This window comes from Dama dama, chromosome 5 (assembly GCF_033118175.1).
Source record: "Dama dama isolate Ldn47 chromosome 5, ASM3311817v1, whole genome shotgun sequence".
Taxonomy (NCBI): Eukaryota; Metazoa; Chordata; class Mammalia; order Artiodactyla; family Cervidae; genus Dama; species Dama dama.
The window spans coordinates 94345563-94367777 of record NC_083685.1 but is presented as its reverse complement, the minus strand read 5'-3'; the positions used below and the strand labels follow the sequence as shown (position 1 = coordinate 94367777).

The window sequence follows — 22215 nt, the reverse complement described above, 5'->3', positions numbered from 1 at the left end:
AAGACGCTCTTAAACAGAGTACAAGACCGCTCCACTGAGCATTCAGAAACCTTCCACCACCTCCAAGGCAGGACAGGGGCTCCCCCAGGCTGGCTGACTCCCGGGGCCCTGTGAGGATGCTCTTTCGCTTAGCTGAACCCCTGTCCCCAACCGCCTCCAGGCGGGCAGAGAAGAGTGAGTGGCCTGGGTGTTGCAGGCAGTAGTGGCTGCAAAGATTTTCTAGCCGATGCCTACAGACAGAATGGGGGTACATGTGCCCCACTGTTCCCTGTTACAACCTGGACCAGCTCTGAAGGTCTCAAGGCCAAGGGGAGACCAGAATATGAGACAAAGTTGTTCTCTGGTCCACAGGCAGCTGTCCCAGGACTCTGCTGCCACTGAGAACCTCAAGCTCTATGATCGCAGGAAGATCTTTGAAGCAGTCGCTCAGAATAACTGTGAGGAGCTGGAGAGCCTGTTGCTCTTCCTGCAGAAGAGCAAGAAGCATCTTATGGACAGCGAGTTCAAAGGTGGCCCCGAGGCCCTCGGGTTCCCGGGAGGCGCCTCCCTGCAGCGCCTGGTCTGACCCCCGCTTTGTCTTGCAGACCCAGAGACAGGGAAGACCTGTCTGCTGAAAGCCATGCTCAACCTGCACAATGGGCAGAACGACACCATCCCTCTGCTCCTGGAGATCGCCCGGCAGACAGACAGCCTGAAGGAGCTCGTCAACGCCAGCTACACGGACAGCTACTACAAGGGTGAGGTGGCTGGGGCCAGCATGGCTCTGCCCACATGATCTCCTGGAGCAAGGGGGCACCCTCACACCCCGACAAATCTCTGAGCCCCTTACTCCCTTTCCCAACCACTGAATCAGGATCTCCTGGTCCTGGGGGTTCCCTGCCTCTCCTACCTCTGGCTTGCTGCTCCTTGCTCTTTGGCAATTTTGAGTCCTTCAGCTCCCAGTCTGGTGTTCCCTGTTCCTACTCCTGCTCAGGGACTCCTTGGGCATCTTTAGGGGATCCTGGCTTCCTCTGTTGGGGGAGTCATCCCACACATTCTGTCCAGGCCCGCCCTCAGCACCTGGCCAGTCACCCCCTCAGGACTACCAGCCCCAAGCCAAGAGCATGCATCCCCCACAGGCCAGACGGCGCTGCACATAGCCATTGAGAGGCGGAACATGGCGCTGGTGACCCTCCTGGTGGAGAACGGGGCCGATGTCCAGGCTGCGGCCAACGGGGACTTCTTTAAGAAAACCAAAGGGCGGCCTGGCTTCTATTTTGGTAGGGAGACCATGTGGTAGACACTTAGCATCTTGGAAGTTTGGGGTGGAGACAGAGGGAGTTGGAGGCCGGGTGGTGCAAGGGCCAAGCCAGTCTCTTTCCAGGGAGGCCCACCGTGTGCCTGTGGTTGGCTGCAGGTGAGCTGCCCCTCTCCCTGGCCGCGTGCACCAACCAGCTGGGCATCGTGAAGTTCCTGCTGCAGAACTCCTGGCAGCCAGCTGACATCAGCGCCAGGGACTCAGTGGGCAACACGGTTCTGCACGCGCTGGTGGAGGTGGCCGACAACACGGCTGACAACACCAAGTTCGTGACGAGCATGTACAATGAGATTCTGATCCTGGGGGCCAAGATTCACCCTACGCTGAAGCTGGAGGAGCTCACCAACAAGAAGGGGCTGACGCCGCTGGCTCTGGCCGCCAAGAGTGGGAAGATCGGGGTAGGGATGGGGGCAGGGTCATGCCGGAGCAGAGGATGCTGTGGGAGGGGGGTCTGCCTGCCTTCCTGAACTTCTGGCATCAGAAGAAGCTGCCATATCAGCCTGTAGGGGGTTAGAAGTGTGGGGGGCATTAAAGTAAGCCAGAGGAATTGTGAGGTGCTGAGCAGAAGCCAGCAGCACATATATGGCCAGTTCTTTTCTCTTTCCTATATTATTTTTTTTTAAACTTTTTATTTTGTATTGGAATATAGCCAATTAGGGCTTCCCAGGTGGTGCTAGCAGTAAAGAACCTGTCTGCCAATGCAGCAAACAAGAGACATGGGTTCGATCCCTGAGTTGGGAAGATCCCTTGGAGGAGGGCATGGCAACCCACTCCAGTATTCCTGCCTGGAGAATCCCATGGACAGAAGAACCTGGCGGGCTACATTCCATGGGATCGAGAAGAGTCAGACGTGATGGAAGCAACTGAGCACACAAGCATGCATAGCCAATTAATAAACAGGGATAGTTTCAGCTGAACAGTGAAGAGACTCAGCTGTGCATATACACGTATGCATTATCCCCCAAACTCCCCTCCCGACCAGGCTGCCCACATGTGGCCATTTCTGATTTTCAACTCTGAGCATCACCAACAAGCCATGGGGTGAGGGTGGGTTGAGCCGAGAGTGAAATGGAAAGAGAAATTGTTGGTGTTTTTCCATGGAAGATAGGACTTCTAGGTGATAGGGACTCCTAATGGGGTAGGACAGGCTTCCAAGTCTGTGATGATGTCAGGCCATGGAAGGCTGAAGGTGGGGCTGGGCAACTGGGAATTGGGGGTGGGGTGGGAGTTTCTCAGTACCAGGGGATTCTGGGAGCTGGTCCCTGACCACACTGAGTCTCTTAGGATGAGAAGCCTGGCTTTATAACTTTGGTTGTATTTCTTGAATTTTCTTTATTTCCTTTGGGCTTGAGGTTTTCTAGAGGGGACCACTGCAGTCCTTCACTGAGAACAGGGGGGCCAGATGTGATCAGGTGATAGGTCTGAGGCATTGGGCAGCTTGATCTAGAAGGCAGTTAAGAGATTGCTGAATGTGGGTGGGGACCCTCCTGGGGCTTGGGCAGGGTCTTCAATGGACTTGGAAGCAGAATTATTCTTGGAACAGAGCTAGTGGCCCGGTGGGGATGCAGCCTGTGCAGGGCCTCAGGCTGGCCTCTAACAGGTTCTTGTGTCCCTGGGGCAGGTCTTGGCTTATATTCTCCAGAGGGAGATCCAGGAGCCTGAGTGCAGGCACCTGTCCAGGAAGTTCACCGAGTGGGCTTACGGGCCCGTGCACTCCTCACTCTACGACCTGTCCTGTATCGACACTTGTGAGAAGAACTCGGTGCTGGAAGTGATCGCCTACAGTAGCAGCGAGACCCCTGTGAGTGGACCGGGGCCGGGACCCAGCTTCCGGTCTCACTGCAGGGAGGGCTTCCGGTCTCACTGCAACCCCAGCCCCCTCTCTAGCCCCTGGTCTGACTCTGCCTGTCCTCCCATCACCTGCTACCTGGGGCTTGTACCCTGCCACCTCATCTCCCCATTTATTCCCACTGAATGTCTTCCTGTATCATACACTCAATACATGATAATATTACAATAAAACTTTAACATTTCAAAAGTACATAGACAAGAATCTTCCATTTATACCACACGAAAACATGTAGCTTCATTTTGTTTATATAAATGGGATCATACTATATATAGTACAGAATAACCATTTTTTTTCACTTAGTAGCATGTCTTATAGACAGTTTTATATCAGCACATATAGGTCTACTTTATTTTTTAAAAAATGACTGCAAATATGGGGCTTCCCAGATGACTCAGTGGTAAAGAATCTGCCTGCCAATGCAGGAGATGTGGGTTCGATCCCTGGGTTGGAAGATCCCTTGGAGAAGGCAATGGCAACCGACTCCAGTATTCTTTTCTGGGAAATCCATAGACTGAGGAGCCTGGTGGGCTACAGTCCATGGGGTCACAAAAAAGTTGGGTACAACTCAGCAACTAAAGAGGAGCAGCAGCACTTTAAGTATAGGGATGGGGGCGGGGGTAAATATCCATAGGAGGACTTTTGAGTTATTTCCAGCTTTTTCCTACTACATGCTGCAGGTTGTTTGGCATGGGCTTGAGAATTTTTCTATGAAGGACACCTGGAATTGGAATTGCTAAATCAGAATACATGTCCTCCAAAAAGATTGCATGAATGCACTTGCCTACCATCAGGAGGTACACATCTACCCAAATCCTTGCCAACCTGGGTATTACCTTTCTTTTTTTTTTTTTTCAAAACTAGTTTGAGTCCATGGAGCCCAAACAGCTATTTCATTGATGTCTAATAATTCTTGTTTTCTTGATTGCTGTGAGGTTGAGAATTTTTTCATATGTTTTCAACCATTTGTATTTCTTTGGTAGAATAGGAACATTCATTATCCTTTGCCATCTCTTCTACTGGACTATTTGCCTCATCCTTTTAGCATGTAGAGGCTCTTGTTATAAAATGAATTGGTCCTTTCTCTGCTGCACATGTTTCAGATGTTTTATTTTCTCCTAGTCTCCTAGTCTCTTACAAAATTCATTTGCATCATTTGGGTCCATCTTAGAGTCACTAGTCCAATTACACCTCTTCTTCACTGCTTCACTGCACAACAGGGGTTACACAACTAGAGGGTGGACCATTCAAGGAGCCTGCTGGTCCAGACCTGCAACCCTCTGCTGCTGTTCAGGCCAAGGGTGTGGTCATTCAGAGAGTGGGTATAAAGAGTCCCTGGGGCTGAAGGGGGCCTGCAAGGTGGACCTTACTGGGAGGAGTTGGCCTCACCTCTCTTTGCTTCCCGTAGAATCGCCATGACATGCTCTTGGTGGAGCCACTGAACCGCCTCCTGCAGGACAAGTGGGACAGATTCGTCAAGCGCATCTTCTATTTCAACTTCTTCGTCTACTGCTTGTATATGATCATCTTTACCACGGTCGCCTACTACAGACCTGTGGGAGGCCGGGTGCGCCTGAGGCTCGGCCCTCAAGGGGGAAGACGGGAGGGGATGGGTGTTCCTAGAGGGCCCCGAGACCCCGGACCCAGGCGGGGCCCAGGAGACATGGAAGGGTCGCCTGCAGATCTTCTGTTCCCGAGCTCAGTCTTCCTTCTCCTGGTTGTCCTGCACCTGCCTCGTGTTCTCAGCCCCTTCTTCGGCCCCCTGGTTCTGAGAGGCTGAGCTTGTGGTCGCTGAGGTCCTGACTGTAGAGGGGGTGAACTAGGCTGGAGAGGATGCAGGAATTAGGGGCTGGAAGCAGCTCTCCACTCGGCTGAGTGTCTTCAGGGTCGTGGGTGGTGCAAGCCCTGAGCACATTGCCAACTCTCTCTCCTGCCTGCTTTTCTTCATTCATTCACACATGATTCATTCCCTGGACACAGACTTTGAGCACTTCTTCTAAGCCAGGCCCTGGACCATGCATCAGATCAACCTAAGATCAGACTTTTCCTGCTATCAGAAGCCATAGGCTACCTCAAGTTTCTTAACCGAGTCCTTCATTCAATATCCCAGCACTTAACTTGCTGCCTTTATTTCCAGGGTGCCTTGCTTATAAATTTGGTTGAAAAATTCAACTTCCTAGTTAGGTGGAATCTGATTTCTATACATCTATTAAGGCCATCTAGTAAGTTTACTTTATTTATTCATATTTTTGGCCTCGCTGAATGCATATGAGATCTTAGTTCCCCAATTAGGGATTGGACCTTCATTCTCTATAGTGGAAGCATAGGGTCTTAATCACTGGGCTGCCAGGGTTGACTTTAAGAGGAAAGAGAAATGTGCTAATGAAATGAGCTAGTGAACTAGTGCTTGTGAAATATGGATGGTAGGCTGAAAGGAAACCCACTCTATAAAACTTGACTGAAAGACAAGGACAACACACACATGCATATTGTGTGACCGCACTCCTTTCAGCATCTGAGGGAAACCTTGACAGTCCTGGGAGAGCAGGGCTTCACCAGAGGCTGTGGGAACAGCAGGAAGCACATGGCAGCGTGTCTGTAAGGGGGCTCCCAGCTACGCCAGCACTGTCCTCCTCGCCAGGCAGAGCTCTAGACTAGGGCATCATCCCAGAGACAGCACAGGACATCAAGGATGCTCCTCTCACCACCTGGAGGCTTTCCTCTTACCACTTGGGAATCAGGTCCCGTCTCCTTGCAGGTGTCCCCATAGTAATGCATTGTCTCTGTTTGGGTCTCTCCTGATGCAGACTAAGCCTCTCCGGAAGGGGCTGGGTCTTAATCACAAGGCTTTGCACCTGGTAAATGCTAGTTGAATGAATGAATGAATGAGTGAGTGAGTGAGTGGAATCATTAATCTCTTTGTCCTTTGCAGCCTCCCTTTAAGCCGAAACACACTGTAGCGGACTATTTCCGAGTCACTGGAGAGATGATTTCTGTGGCAGGTGGTATCTACTTTTTTTTCCGAGGGGTAAGCATTCCTTCCCACACTGTGAGTTTCCATTATCACGTAAACAAAAAACCAAGAGACTCATTCAGTGCTCACCACTGTTTTAAAAACCTTTTTATATTGTATTGGGGGTGTATCTGATTAACAGTGTGAGAGTTTCAGGTGAATAGGGAAGAGATTCAGCCATACATATACATGTATCCATTCTCCCCCGAACTCCCCTCCCATCCAGGCTGCCGCATAACATTGAGCAGAGTTCCCTGTGCTATACAGTAGGTCGCTATTGTTTATCCATTTTAAATATAGCAGTGGCTCCCCCACTTTTTAATTCATCAACCACGTAATGGCCCTGCTTGAGAAACTTAGAGATGCATAGGTTAAGATGAGGACCCTCAGGCATTCACGGCTGGGGAGGGGGTACTGTTATGCCCAGTGTATCCCCCTGCAGACGCAGGTCAGTCACACTTGAAGACAGGCAGTCAGGGCTGTCCACTGAGTGTAATATTTAATTACAGAGGTAGAGTGCAAGTCTCTTTAAGAGACAGGACCGTGACTGGTAGCTGTTTAATTAATTGAAACAGTCCATTAAAGCTCAGAATAATGAAATATGTATATACTGGAACCATTTTATTATTTATTTTTAAAAGACCCCCCTTTTTTTTTACCATGCCATGTGGCTTGCGGGATCTTAGTTCCCTGACCGGGGATCAAACCTGTGCCCACTGCAGTGGAAGCATAAAGTCCTAACCACTGGACCACCAGGGAAGTCCCTGGAATCATTTTAACTAAAATACCCAAACATGCATATTCCTGGGCCATTTTTCGAATACATGTGGGACCACTGTTTCATGTACAAAGGATTCTGAATGCAGAATTTGAGATTATTTTGATTTTTTTCCCCTTAATCTTTTTGATCTAAGCCACACCCTGTTTTTTAGTAACTCACCTTTAAGGAGTCTTTCCGAATCATTGGACTCTGCCTTCACAGAAACAACCGTCTTTATTTTCACGTTCATGGTTTATATTATCGTAAAATACAAAACTGCAGTAGCAAGTGCAGTGGGCAAAAAAGCATTCTTGGCAAACAGGATTAACCACTGGGAGGGCATGGAGCGTGTGAGTGTCCTGGAGAGGAGCATTCACCATGGGCATCAGGCAAAATGTTTTCGGAGAGTGTAGAGCACTGGTTTATCCGCTGAGTTCAGTGGAGGCTGGTTAAAGAACTTTTACTTTAATTCAGAATTAGTTAGAAAAAGCACAAATTAGAAAGGAGGGGAAAAAAATCGCCCAATCCCATCTTTTAAGCATGGCAATTGATACTATTTTGATGGTTTTCCTTCCCATCTTTACTTCTAGATACAGTTGTAATTTCACTCTATTTATAAAATTCTCCTGACGGAGTCATACAATATTACCTCATTAGCCTGACCCAGGCTGTTCCACTATCTTCATTATCTTTGCTTTGCTGCACTTCCACGGTACATCAAGGTGCTGTTTAGAAAACATTCTAGTTGCTCAGTATTTAACCTTTCCTGAGATCTTATTCTCTGTTTATCTGCAGATTCAGTATTTCCTGCAAAGGCGGCCATCACTGAAGACTTTGTTTGTGGACAGCTATAGTGAGATGCTTTTGTAAGTGATACTGACTCTTATGCCTCTGTAGCAGACAGCATCTTTTGGCCATGAGACCTGGGATGACAGCAGTCAGCTCATTCTCACTCATTCTCTCACATACACTGGTCTTGGAACCTAGTAGGACTTCACAAACATGTTGAATGAATGATGGAAGACACCCAGTAAACCTTTGCTGGGTGAGTGAATACCGAGAGTCCACTCTGTGCCAAGTATGTTCCAGGTACTAGGGAATGACCAACCTGTTCCCCAGCCTCCTGTGGTGTACAGTCAGAGTTAGATGTACCCTTGTTCATTTTTTCCCATCTTTTTATCCATCTATTTGGGAAGGGATCATTGAGCAGACCCTGTCTGGGATTACCCAGGTGTCCTCTAAGCCTGTCCAGGCCTCTGATAGGCAGCCTGCCCCAGACTGAGGAGCAGAAAGGACACCTTCCCTGGCTCTGCTCCTGAGTTTGAGGATGTGATCAGCAGACTCTACCTGTGGTTTTTTGGGAGTGCACAGCCTGTTCTCACGGGCCTAGGCCTCCTAGATTCTCTGGGGTCCATGAGGCTGTTGTTCCCAGGAACTGGATAGGGAGGTTGTTGGAGCTAAAGCCCTGTTTTTCAGCCTGTTTTCATTGTTGCTTTTAGATTCCTTTTCTTTTTTTCCTAATTGCTCCTCCCATGAAATTGCTTACCACAGATATACTGTATATCTGTTTATGTACTGTATTTATTTATTTTAAACATTTATTTATTTACTTTTGGTTGTGCTAGGTCCTGCTGCATTCAGGCTTTCTCTAGTTGCAGCGAGCAGGGGCTACTCTCTAGCTGTGGTGCAAGGTCTCTCATTATAGTGGTTTCTCTTGTGGCAGAGCACAGGCTCTAGGCGTGTGGGCTTCAGTAGTTGTAGCACACGCGCTTAGTTGCCCCGTGGCATCTGGGATCTAGTTCCCTGACCAGCAATCGAACCCCTGCATTGGCAGGTGGATTCTTAACTATTTGACCACCAGGGAAGTATTGTCTTTATATCTGTGGATTGTGTGTAAAGAGAATAAGATTTTGCACATCCACCCCTCCTCCTATTTCCCTATTGGCAGCCGGAACTGATTTTTACCTCTTTGGGACAATATTAGTCCCTCTGAGACTCATGGGCTAAAGGAGGTAGGATGGCCATCCCCTCTCCCACCTCCCTCTGTGGCCTTTGAGGGGAGGTCCTGGCATCTTGGAGCTTCCCAGGTGGCGCTAGTGGTAAAGAACCCACCTGCCGATGTAGGAGATGTAAGAGACGCGTGTTTGATTGCTGGGTCGGGAAGATTCCCCTGGAGGAGGACATGGCAACCCACTCCAGTATTCTTGCTTGGAAAACCTCCATGGACAGAAGAGCCTGGTGGGCTACAGAGCTGAACGTGTTCTCAAAGAGCTGAACACGACTAAAGGGACCTAACATGCATGCACGCCAGGCATCTGGGCTCTTGTCTGTGAGGGCACGGCTGTGGACAGGGCCTGCTGTCCCTCCTCCTCAGCTTCATGCAGTCGCTGTTCATGCTGGCGACCGTGGTGTTGTACTTCTGCCGCTGCAAGGAGTACGTGGCCTCCATGGTGTTCTCCCTGGCCATGGGCTGGACCAACATGCTCTACTACACCCGCGGCTTCCAGCAGATGGGCATCTACGCTGTCATGATCGAGAAGGTGGGTGCCGGTGCCCCAGGGCTCCTCCGCAGAGCCTGACTAACTCCCGAGGGTGTGGGACCCAGCCCCACAAACTCCATCCATCCTCTCTGAGTTGTCTGGGAAGGTCCTGCTTTAAGACCCACTTTCCCAGAGAATTCCCCAACAATCAGGCAATCTGGCCTTGATCCAGGGTTGGGGGCTCCCTTGAAACTTGACCCCCACCCCCCACCTGCCAGGCTCCCTCTCCCACCAGAAAAAGGCCAATGTGGGGCACTGTGGTAAGTCCTTCATGATCCTTGAGCTGAAAACCACCGAAGCAAACCTAGCTGTCTGTCCTCTGATACCACCTGGGCTCAAGAAATAACCCCAGGCTGACACAGCCCTAGCACTTGCCTTGGCCTCTCCTGGGCCTGGAGGAGGGTCTGACAAGGCCACTCTCTCCTGCAGATGATCCTCAGAGACCTGTGTCGCTTCATGTTTGTTTACGTCGTGTTCCTGTTCGGGTTTTCCACAGGTAACCGGTGTGGTCAGGGCTGGTGGGAGGCCAGGGCTCCTGCTGACCTCAGCTTCCTGAGGACTCTGCAGGGTTGCGTGGGGAGAGGCCCGCTGGGGGTGTGTGTCTGCAGGTGACAGAGTAGATGGACAAGGAGCACACTGAAATAATAGTAGTAGGAGAACCTGGAAAGTGATTCATAAAAGATTTTAGGTCACTTTAGAGGTGTAAAGTGCTGCTTGCCTGTGGTATAGTTGCATCTTGACTCAAAAAAGTTTTTTTAATTGATTTGTTTTAATTGGAGGAGAATTACTTTATAGTATTGTGATGGTTTTTGCCATATATCAGTATGAATTGGCCATAGACTTACATGTGTCCCCGCCCTCCTGAACCTCCCTCCCCACCCTAGTCACAAGATGTCTGTACTCTTTGCCCAGATTCCCCTACTTGTTTTACCACATTTAAAAAATCACTTTCTCTTCCCACTACACACACATACACACACCACACACACGTACACACACCACACACACGTACATAGTGTAAGCTTAGTCGCTCAGTCGTGTCCGACTCTGCGACCCCATGGACTGTAGCCCACCAGGCTCCTCGGTTCATGGGGATTCTTCAGGCAAGGATACTCGAGTGGGTTGCCATGCCCTCTTCCAGGTAATCTTCCCAACCCAGGGATCAAACCCAAGTGTCCTGCATTGCAGGCAGATTCTTTACCGTCTAAGCCACAAGGAAAGACCAAGAATAATGAACTGGGTATCCTATCCCTTCTCCAGGGGATCTTTCCAACCTAGGAATCAAACTGGGGTCTCCTGCATTGCAGGCGGATACATACTACACTGTACTTATAAAAAAAAAACAGAATTGCAGATATGATCAGTCCTTTACCACTAAATACTTCAGCGTGTATTTCCTGAAAATGAGAACATTCTCTTGCATAAACATAGCATAATGATCAAAATCAGGAAATTAACATCAATACTGGACTATTAGCTAATCTTCCAGCCTTCTTCAGATTTCACTAATTGTCCTAATAATGTCTTTTATAGAAAGGAAAATCCCAGATAACACATTACATTCACTTGTCAAGCCTGTTTAGTCTCCTTCACTCTGGAGCAGTTTCCTCAATCTTTCCTTCTCTTTTGTGACCTTCACATTTTTATTGAGTAAACGGCAGTTTTTTAGTGTCTCTCGGTTCGGGTCTGGCTGAGGTTCCTTTGGCTTCGCTGGTGACTCAGAGGTTAAAGCGTCTGCCTGCAATGCAGGAGACCTGGGTTCGATCCCTGGGTCAGGAAGATCCCCTGGAGGAGGACATGGCAACCCACTCCAGTATTCTTGCCTGGAGAATCCCATGGACAGAGGATGCCCATTATGTCCCTTCACAGTTAGATTCAGGTGCGCATTTTTGGTCAAAATATTAAGGAAGGAATGTGTGTTTTCCTTATATCAAGTGTCCCATGATGTCTGTCTGTCCCTTTCTAGCAATGCTAACTTTGTGGTTTTTTAAATTAATTCCTTTATTTTGGGCTGTGCTGGGTCTTCATTGCTACACACGGGCTCTCTCTAGTTGCAACGAGCAGATTATGACAAACTGATAGTTCTGAAGAAGGGAGTACCTTTTTTTTTCCCTTTAAATTCACACAAAGACGCCACATGGCCAAGCCAGAGTTCCTGCTGTGGACCCTCTTGGGGCGGTGGGTGGGCGGGTTGGGGACCCTGGGGTCTTAGGCTTCCATCTGGCCACATGTTCCCCGTGCCCTCCAGCGGTGGTGACACTGATTGAGGATGGAAAGAATGACTCTGTGCCGGCTGAGTCGTCACCACACAGGTGGCGAGGGCCTGGCTGCCGGTCGGCCCACAGCTCCTACAACAGCCTGTACTCCACATGTCTGGAGCTGTTCAAGTTCACCATCGGCATGGGGGACCTGGAGTTCACCGAGAACTATGACTTCAAGGCTGTCTTCATCATCCTGTTGCTGGCCTACGTGATTCTCACGTACATCCTCCTGCTCAACATGCTGATTGCCCTCATGGGCGAGACGGTCAACAAGATTGCTCAAGAGAGCAAGAACATCTGGAAGCTGCAGGTGGGTTGCAGCACCAGGGGGTCAGCTGCTCTGGCTGCTGCTCAACACAGCTGGGTGCATGGGAGACACTTTGGGGAGGGGCAGACAGCCCAGCCAGACCTGGGGCTCGGGCAGCAGCCTCCCCCTCAGTTGTCTCCCCTCTGGCTCCCCCCACAGGGGTGCTTGCCCGGGGTCTCCAGTGGGTGTTCGTAAACTCCATGTCTACGGAGCTGGGCAGTCCCTGGGAGGAGGAGACAGAGGGTTCAGCCCCATGGGGTGCCTGTCGCAGAGGAGCTCGGTGTCGATTGGGAACCAGAAGCCAGACTCTGGGAGCAGCTAAGATGGGATGGGCCCTGAGAGCTGTATTTTTGTGTTTTTTGACTGCACCGGGTTTTAGTTGCTGCACACAGCATGCAGGCTGTTAGTTGTGGCATGTGGGATCTAGTTCCCTGACCAGGGATTGAACCTGGACCACACGAATTGAGAGCGCAGAGTCTTAGCCACTGGACCACTAAGGAAGTCCCCTGACAACTGCATTTTTGAGCTGCCTAGTCCGCCTCTGCCTTCCCAACTAATAATAAAAGCATCATTCTTACTAAGTAGCACTGGCTCTACACCAGGTACTGTTCTAAGTGTCTTACTTACAAGCCGTCTTTAATCCTATAACACTGCTATCGAGAGGGCACTCTCACTATCTCCGATTTTGGATGAAGGCACTGGTTTCCCAGGTGGTGCAGTGGTAAAGAATCCACCTGCCAGTGCAGGAGATGGAGGAGATGTGGGTTCGATCCCTGGGTTGGGAAGATCTCCTGGAGTAGGAAATGGCAACCCACTCCAGCATTCTTGCCTGGAGAATCCCATGGACAGAGGAACCTGGCGGGCTACATGGGGGATCCCATGGGGGTTGCAAAAAGGGTCAGACACCACTTAGTGACTAAACAACAATAACAACAACAGAGGCACAGAGAAGTTAGCTATCTGTCTCCAAGGCAACCAGTAAGCAGCCCAGCTAGGACTCAGCCCCGGGAAGTCTCACCCTTGAGGCTCTGCTCCTAAGTGCTACATTATGTTGCCCTTTGTTGAGCTCCTCTGGGAAGGGTCTGGGGTTGGCTGCGCCTGTGCAGGTCTGAGCTCCATCCATGGAGTGTGCACCTGCTGGGCTGTGAAGACCAAGCCTGGTGCAGAGGGTACTGGACGTCCATCCTGGAGGCACAGGGACCCAAGAGACCCTGAAGACGCTAATCTTGGCACTGGCAGCCGGGGTGGCCCCTGGATGAGCCCTCCGCCCTCTGCCTTTTGTGTCTTCCTGCAGAGAGCCATCACCATCCTAGACACGGAGAAAAGCTTCCTCAAGTGTATGCGGAAGGCCTTTCGCTCAGGCAAGCTGCTGCAGGTGGGGTACACACCTGATGGCAAGGATGACTACAGGTGGTGTTTCAGGTAATTTCTGAGGCAAGGATCAAAGCTTGGGGGATTCGGGGGCTCAGCTGCGGATATGGGGACCCAGCCAGAGCTAGCTATGAGGACAGAGATCTGCCTCGGGGCTCACCTGTGGGCGAGGAGACCCACCCAGAACCAGCTGTAGGTACAAGGGCCATTCTGGGGCTTAGCATTAAACCTGGGGGAACCACCTAGAGTCACCTGTGGGAACAGAAGCCTTCCTTAGGGTCTCTTGGGACCAGTCATGGTCCCCTGTACCCACAGCCAACCCCAGGGCAGCCAGCTATAGGTACAGGGGCTGCCCTGGGGTTGGCTGTGGGTACAGGGGACCCATCATAGATTCCAGACTGTGGGACCCACCTAGCCATCAGAGTCAGAACAAGGAATCCAGTCTTTAAAGTCCCTGGGCCCTAAGGTGTAGTCAGAGGACACATCTTCAGAGGTGGTGTCCAAAAGGCAGGCCCCCTCCTCCCCGGAATTCCCTGGGAGTTCAAGTGGTTGGGACTCTGTTCTTGCTGCCGCGGGCCCAGATTCGATCCCTAGTCAGGAAACTAAAATCCCGTAAACTGCTTGGTGTGGCCGGCTTCCCAGGTGGCGCTAGTGGTAAAGAACCTGCCTGCTAAGGCAGGAAACACCAGAGACGTGGGTTTGGCCTCTGGGTCGGGAGGATCCTCTGGAGGAGGGTTTGGCAACAGCTCCAGTATTCTTGCCTGGAGAATCCCATGGACGGAGGAGCCTGGTGAGCTACCGTCCACTGGCTTGAGAAGAGTCGGACATTGACTTAGCACGTACGCCCTTGGCAAAAGCAAACACAAAAGGCAGGCCCCTCCGGGCCCTCCTCTTACCAGCTGTGTCTCCCCGCCCTGGTCTGCGGGTGTGCTGGGACCGTGGGGCTGTGGACCGCCAGCTCCCTGCTGCCCCATCTCCTCCCCCTGCAGGGTGGACGAGGTGAACTGGACCACCTGGAACACCAACGTGGGCATCATCAACGAAGACCCGGGCAACTGCGAGGGCATCAAACGTACCCTGAGCTTCTCCCTGCGGTCAAGCCGAGGTGAGGCGCGAGAGGAAGGGGGGAAGGTGAAGCCTGGGGGCCCCCACCCCCTGGAGCAGCCTCGGGGGTCAGCCACCCGCACACTCGGTCACAGGCGCTCACGCATGCCTGCACAGCCCACAGCTCCACAGCCCCGTACCTGCTGGCTCTGCCAGGGACCCTGGTCATCAGTGGCCCAGGGGAGGCTGTCAGCCCACATCCAGCCTCCTGTGAGCTGCCCTGTCTCCTCCCTCCCAATTCTCACTCCCAGCGTCTGCACTCAGCAACGCGAGGCTTACGGACACAAACGGGGACCCTCACCTGGCTCACAAGCAGGCAGGCAGGCAGAGGAGGGAAGAGTTGGGAGCAGAGGAGCCCTGTGGAAAACCACCACCAGAAACCAGCCCTTTAACCCGTTAACGGTAAACGTTTTAAGAGTAGACATGAAATGAAAGGTCCAGGGGAAGATACTCACCTAAAAGTGAGGCAAACCTAGTCTCTTACATTGGACACGTTTTGAGTTATAATTACAACCCTGCACTAATTCTTTTAGCTTTTTAAAAAAAATTGTGATAAAATATATATAACATGAAATTTGCCATTTTAACCATTTTTTTTCAAAGCATACAGTTTGGTGGTATTGATTATATCCACGATGTTGGGTAAGCATCACCCTTATCTATTTCCTAAACGTTTTCAAGATTCCAAACAGACACTCTGTACCATTCAACAATTAATCCCATTTCCCCCTCCTCCCAGTTCCTAGTAACCTCTAACCTACTTTCTGTCTCTAGGAGTTTTCCTATTCTGAGTACTTCATATGAGAGGAATTACACAATGCTTGTCCTTTTGTGTCTGACTCAATAGTGCTCCATTGTATGTGTATACTGTGTTTTATTTATCCATTCATCTGTTCACTGACATTAGAATTGTTTCCATCTTTTTGACTGGTGTGAATAATGCTGTGAACGCTAGTGTACAAGATTCTTCTTGATTCTCTGCTTTCCAGTCTTTGGGATGGTAGTGGAATTGCGGGATATGTGTTAATTTTATGTTTAACTTTTTTGAGGAACTGCCAAACTGTTTTCCAAAGTGGGTGAATCATTTTACCTTCCCACCAGCAATGTACCAGGGTTCCACATCCTCACCTACCACTTGTTATTTCCTGTTTTTGTTTTGATTATAGCCATCCTAACATGTGTGAAGTAGTTTCTCACTGATTTCCGTTTCCATCACGACTAATGATTTTGAACATCTTTTCATGTGCCTCAGTTCAGTTCAGTCCCTTATTTGCGACTGACATTTATAGGTATTCCTTGGAGGAATGCCTATTCAAGCTCTTTGCCCACTAAAAAAAATTTTTTTTAATTGTTGAGTTATAGGAGTTCTTTGTATCTGCCAAATGTAATTATTTATCAGATATATAATTTGCCAATATCTTTTCTATGCTGTGAATTGCCCTTTGATGTACAAAAGCTTTTGTTTTGATGAAGCCCAATGTATCTATATTTAAAAATTAATGAACTGGAGAATAATTGCATTACAACATTGTGTTAGTTTCTGCCGTACAACAGTGAGGATCTGCTATCAGTACACACCCGATTGATCTGTTATTTTCTTTGGTTACTTGTTCTTTTGGTGTTACATCCAAGAAATCACTGTCAAATCCAGTCCGATGTCAGGAAGATTGTTCCCTCTGGTTTGTTTTTTCCTTTTAGAGAGTTTTCTAATTTTAGCTCCCTACCATTTTTTCTATATCTTGTCTTTTTTAAAAATTAATTTTTAAATTTTAATTGGAGGATAATTGCTTTCCAGTGTGGTGTTGGTTTGTGCCGTACACCACCACCAATCAGCCATAAGTATACGTATATTCTTTCCCTCTTGCGCCTCCTTCCTACCCACTTCCTACCATTTTTAAGTTGCCTTTTTCTTGAGTCAGCATGTTCTTGGTTTCTGAAAACCTTGGGCTGTTTCCCAGAGTTCTGACTATGTTGGTTCTAAAGTTTCTGCCTTTAAAAAAATGTTTTTGTGGCAGCATGCATGTTTGGAGCTGTCTACTTTGCCATTTTGCTGATGTCGCTAATTTTGTTTTTATTGTTGCTAATTCTTAAATGAACAAAGAATGAATCAAATGTTGATAGTTTTTTTTTCTTTTTTTGGTTCATTGGGGGAAAGGCATGATTTTTCAGGCAAACTTGCCTGATAACATGATACTGCAGGTTTTAGATTTGCTATTACTTCATAGTGAAGCTCATTTTTTTCTATTTTACAAACTTAAAAAAAATATCCTTTATTAAGATGCAATTTGCATTCAATAAAATGCACACATTTTATGCATACACTTTGATAAGTTTTGACAATTCCCTGGAGGAAGAAATGGCAACCCACTCCAGTATTCTTGCCTGGGAAATCCCATGGACAGAGGAGCCTGGTGGGCTACAGTCCGTGGGGTCGCAAAGAATTGGACAGGACGTAGCAATTCACCACCACCACACACTCAGGCAACCACTACCTCACTCAAGACACAGACTGTTTCCATCACCCCAGAAAGGCCTTCATGCCCCTTAGTGGTCAATTCCACCCTCCTCATCCCAGGTGACTACCTAATTTCAATCACTATAGATTAGTTTTACATCAGCTTTCGTTTACCTGAAAATGTTAATTCCCTCTTCATGTTTGAAGGGTATTTTCCCAGATACAGAATTCTAGGTTAATAGGTTTTTGTTGCTTTTTAATTGTATATCTTAATTTAATTTTTTTTTTTAAATTATTTTTTGGCTGTGCCTCAGGGCGTATGGGATCTTAGTTCCTCAACCAGGGATTGAACCCATACCCCCTGCAGTGGAAGCCCAGAGTCTTAACAACTGCACCTCCAGGGAAGTCCCCTTTTTTGTTGGTTTTAATTTCATTACTTAAACTATGATTCTCTGCTGTCTTCTGGCCTGTGTTGTTTCTGATGAAAAATCACCCGTAATTTGCACTGCTGTAGTGCGTCTGCACTGCGTCTCCCTTCACTCCCTCAACTGCTTTCAAAGTATTCTCTTCATCTTTGGTTTTCAGCAGTTTGACTAAAATGTGCTTAGGTGTGCTTTTCTTCGGTTTTATCTTGCTTACCACAGGTTTGTTGAGATTCTTGGATCTGTACATCAATATGTTTCATCAAATTTTGGAGACTATATACACTTTGCTTTATTTTCTCTATGTTCTTGTTTTACAGGCACGTTGGACCATTTGATATTGTCCTGTGGGCTTCTGAGACTTTGTTCATTTTACAAGTTTGATAATTTCTACTAATCTGTTTCCAAGTTCATTGACCCTTTCCTTAGTCATTTCCAAATTGCTATTAAGCCCATCCAGTGAATGGACTATTTGGTTCTGGAATTTCTATTTGATTCATTTAAAAAATAGTTTCCATTTCTCTCCTGGGTTTCCTTAGCTGTTCCTTCATTAAGATTGTGTTTTCCTGGAACTTGACTCCATTCTTCCAATGCAAGAAACACAGGCTTGATCTCTGCTTAGGAACTAGGATCCCAAATGTTGCATGATGTGACCAGGAAAAAAAAAAGAAAGATTGCTTTCATTGGTTCTTTGAATATATTTATAATACCTGCTTTTGATTCTCCACCTACTAAATCTGCTAAATCCAGCATTTGGGCCATCTTGGGGTTAGTTTCTATTGACTGGTGTTTTCTTGACTGTGAGTCACATTTTCCTATTTCTTGTATGTCTAGTAACTTTTAATTGTATACTGGGCATTGTAATAATATGTTGTAGAGACTTTTGATTGAATTTTCATTCTAGCTGGCAGTTCAGTTACTGATGAATCACTTTGAACTTGTGTGTGTTTAGCTTTAACATTTAATCATGGTAAATCTGTGGAAATGTCAAGGTGTTTACCAATCCCATCAAACTTGTGGGACTCAACCTCCAGACTCTTTCCACTGTGGATCTTGTCAGAGCTTGACTTTAGGTTTTTGTAAGGTGGGTCTCTCTCTCTCCCTTTTTTTTTTTGTTCTTGGCTGAGCTTCTGGGCAGGTAGGATCTTAGTTCCCTGACCAGGGGTCAAACCCATGCCCCCTGCATTGGAAGTATGGAATCTTAACCACTAGACCTCCAGGGAAGTTAGGGTGGGTCATGAGTAGACCTTATTCTAGTGTGTGTAGAATAGGTGGGGCATTTCTGGTGTTTTAGCTTGATCCTCGGAGTAGAAAAAGGGTGTAAGGAGGCCCCTCCCCTGGTTGGGCTGGATCTCCAATATCCTTCAGTACTGCTCAGATTCTGATGTTTCTGTCCCACTTTCAACCCCACAACAGTCACTCTCAGATAAGATTGTGCAAGTATACTAACTCTGAGCCAAGGACTTGAAGGGAACCCCATCCCAAAGACTTCTGGACCTCTACCCCACAGCTCCCTTCTTCCTCTCCTCCTGCACCCTGTCCCAGGGATTCTAGCTGCTTTAGCTGCTCAAAACTCTGCCCTCTTCTTCCTTAGCTCAGAGGCACTTCCACACTCTGCTGAGACTCCAGCTCATGGCACTGTAGTCTGAGAACCTGTCCCTAAACAGTACTTTAGGGCAATCACGGGGTTCACCTTGTGAATTTCACTTCTCTCAGCAATTGCAGCTTCTCAGTCTGTGGTCTTATGCCTGAAGACATTTGCTGCATGTATTTTGTCCTGTTTTACAGTTGTTTACAGCAGGATAGCTGGCCATCAGAGCTAGATGTGGAAATCTATTTTATTAAGAGGCTTTCTTTTGGAAAACTACTCAAGGGCTTCATCAGTTTTCCCAAGGGCCTCCTTCAGTCCTCTATACTTCCTGCTGCCCACCCCGAGTTTCATTAGAAGCATTACCTGTGTCATGTCAGAATACTTATTGATGCTCTCTTTTCCAATTGTTAACTGGTCCAGCTTCACCACAGAGCCATTCAGAGATGGCTTTGCATGTGATATGAGCAGTTTTCTGACATTGCTCTTATTGATTTCATGAAACCACCACCTTTGACAAGATTTGCTGTTTTGCTTTGCAGTTATGTTTGCATGACATTGCTGACTGCTTACAGCATTGCTCATTCACTGTGCTGTTAATAAAGCCATTGGCCCAGTGGCAGGGATACACACACAACTCATGTTACTTGGGGTGCGGCTTGGAGATGGTTAGAGGTTCCCTGGTTTCACACATATGATTAATTAGGGAGCATTTCCTGAAGATTTTGCTTTCCTAAACAACTTTGTAACAGTGGAAACTCCCTTAATGAATAGTGAGATCATTTAATAACGAGGAACTCTCCCCACCCACTTAGCCCATGTGATTGGGAAGGGGTGGGGGAATGCATCAGAGAAAGGGCAGGGGAGATAGTGGTCAGTGGCTGAGCCAGGGAGAGCATGTGAGGGGGTCTCGGCATCAGGACTGAGGGAAGCAGGAGCTGGGAGCCCCATGCCTTCTTTGAGGGCACAGGAACTGGAGCTGGGCCAAATAGTCTCTGAGGTTGAGTATCCCCAAATGGCCAGCCAGCCAGGCAGGAAGGAGGTGTCTCAATGAGCACCTGGCCTGTCTCCCCATGGAGCCCCCCTGCTTCTATGCCTTCCCTAAAACCTCCTCCAGCCATCTACTTGGTATCAGACGGGGCTTGGGGAGCAGGCCAGGGTCAGCCTGTGGGCCCAGGGGAAACCCAGGACCTGGAGAATTCAGCTGGGCCCAGCTTCCCATATTCCTGATGCCTTTGAGACGTGGCCAGGACAGGACACCAGCGGAGGGGAATGAACTGTGGTCTGAGGGAAGAAGGTGTGATTTAGGCTGGTATTCTAGAGAGATCAGACCTGAGAGGGCCAGCCGGAGGGCTTGGCTGACCGGGGCTCTGGCAAGTGGGAGGAGAGCTTGTATAGCTGTCGCTCTCGGCTGCCACTTCTCTGAGGGTCACCCTGCGGGGGGCAGGGGGCGGCTGGAGATCCCAATGAGGGTGACAATGGGGTCCTCCTCAGGGCCTTCCTGGGATTTCAGGCCACATATGAGAGCCCACGTCAAGGCCCGGTGTCATATGGTTCCCTTGGCATTGTTCCCAATCCGCTGTGCACTGGTGGGGTCTGGGCCCCAGATCCTGACTCTCTGGCTGGTGTCCATCCCCCTGCAGCTGATCTGGTGTGGAGCCGCTCCCGGGGCAGCCCCAGGGCCTCTCTCCCTCCCACATGGGCAGGGAGGAAACAGAGGCTGAGAGTAGCAAGCCCCGGACTCTCCTGGGGCCACAAGCAAGTCAGGGTGGAGTGGAGGAGGGGAATTTAAGAGCTGCCTGAGATGAGGCTCCTGGCAGCTGAGGGAAGAGGAAACGGCCCCCATCTCTGTGTCCTGGAAGCACTGAGGTGCCTACACCCCACTTTATCTAGAGGGTGGTAATGCCAAAAAACTCTTTGGTCACTTTGCTGCCTCCAAGGCAGTATTAGACTTCCCTGGCGGCTCAGCGGTAAAGAATCCGCCTGCAATGCAGGAGATGCAGGTTCCATCCCTGGGTTGGGAAGATCCCCTGGAGAAGGAAATGGCAACCCACTCCAGTATTTTTGCCTGGGAAATCCCGTGGACAGAGGAGCCTCGCGGGCTACAGTCCATGAGGTCGTTAAGAGTCAGATACGACCAAAGCGACTAAACAACAACAAAAGCAGTAATAGTGTTTCATCATCATTCAGTTGCAGGGAGGAACTGGAAGAACTTTGCCTTGGTTCCCCTCTTAAGAGATGCAAGCACTCGAGAAAGGCACCCTGCCCAGCCTGAAGAAGTTCACCTGAGGCACTTCGCAGGGTCCCTCAAGCCCGAAGATGCTGAGATCATCAAAGATTCTGCTGCTTTAGGGGAGAAGTGAGGGGCTGCACAGGGTGCTCCCCACCCCGCGGGCCTTGGGTACCCCACTGCCACTGGTGATGGGCAGGTAGGGGCCTCTAGGGATGTCTCAGCAGCCTGCCCTCCAGCGTCGCCTCCCAGCCTTTACTGAACCACATGGGACAAGCTGTAGGAGGTGTTGCTGGATGCCCAGGAAGAGTCATCCAATCTTTGCTGTCCCCAACTGCATCTCTGAAGACAAAAGGATCTCGCTTTCTGGTGTTAACTGACTTTATCAAACACACCAATGAGAAGTCTCCACATGCACGTATGCAATGCCCCTTCGATTTTCTATTCCTGGGAGGGAAAGGCAGCGAAGCCCAGGGAAACACCTTCGAGAACAAAATGCTTCCTTTGAGATAAAATGCTGAAGCGCCTGTCTATATCATGCTTAGTATCTCCTCTGTCCAGAGTGGTCTGGGATGGTGATGGTTGCTCAGTTGGAGAAGGTGGGGGAACCTGGCCCCCTTCCCAGCTCTGCCAGAATCAGGTGTTTCTGGAGTGACTCCCTCCTTCTATGTGATGCATCATAGTTCCAAAAATATGAGGTCTACTGCTGTTCAAATAAAAGTATGGGACCATGTCCCAAAACCATGTGGCAAGAATTTTTTTTTTACTAATCTTCCATCTATAGTGGCCATAGTCCCTGCTTGCCTGCAGTGGTACCTATTTCCATCTCCGCTCAACTTGCCATCCATCAGATAAATACATTAATAAACATATAGGTCATATCAAGTGTGAACTTCGTGTCAGTCATTGGGCCAGTGTAGCTCTTTGGTTCCATGTGGTCTGTGTGTGCATGTGTGTGTGTACCCATGTGCGTGCATGTGCAACCCTGTATGTCTAGGAGCCTCTGGTCACGCTTTAG

General features: G+C 48.9%; 1 protein-coding gene across 1 annotated transcript in view; it reads left to right on the top strand.

Annotated features, from left to right (window-relative positions):
- TRPV1 (transient receptor potential cation channel subfamily V member 1) overlaps positions 1–21921 on the top strand; it is a 28580-nt gene extending 6659 nt beyond the window's left edge. Inside the window, exons 3-16 of the mRNA XM_061141018.1 lie at positions 352–509; positions 585–737; positions 1119–1259; positions 1397–1695; positions 2919–3098; positions 4555–4713; positions 6079–6174; positions 7715–7785; positions 9294–9459; positions 9889–9955; positions 11708–12030; positions 13322–13449; positions 14388–14503; positions 21158–21921. Coding sequence (XP_060997001.1) covers positions 352–509; positions 585–737; positions 1119–1259; positions 1397–1695; positions 2919–3098; positions 4555–4713; positions 6079–6174; positions 7715–7785; positions 9294–9459; positions 9889–9955; positions 11708–12030; positions 13322–13449; positions 14388–14503; positions 21158–21330 — 2230 coding nt within the window. The 3' untranslated portion in view covers positions 21331–21921. The remainder of the gene's footprint in view (positions 1–351; positions 510–584; positions 738–1118; positions 1260–1396; positions 1696–2918; positions 3099–4554; positions 4714–6078; positions 6175–7714; positions 7786–9293; positions 9460–9888; positions 9956–11707; positions 12031–13321; positions 13450–14387; positions 14504–21157) is intronic.
- Positions 21922–22215: the final 294 nt, after the last annotated feature.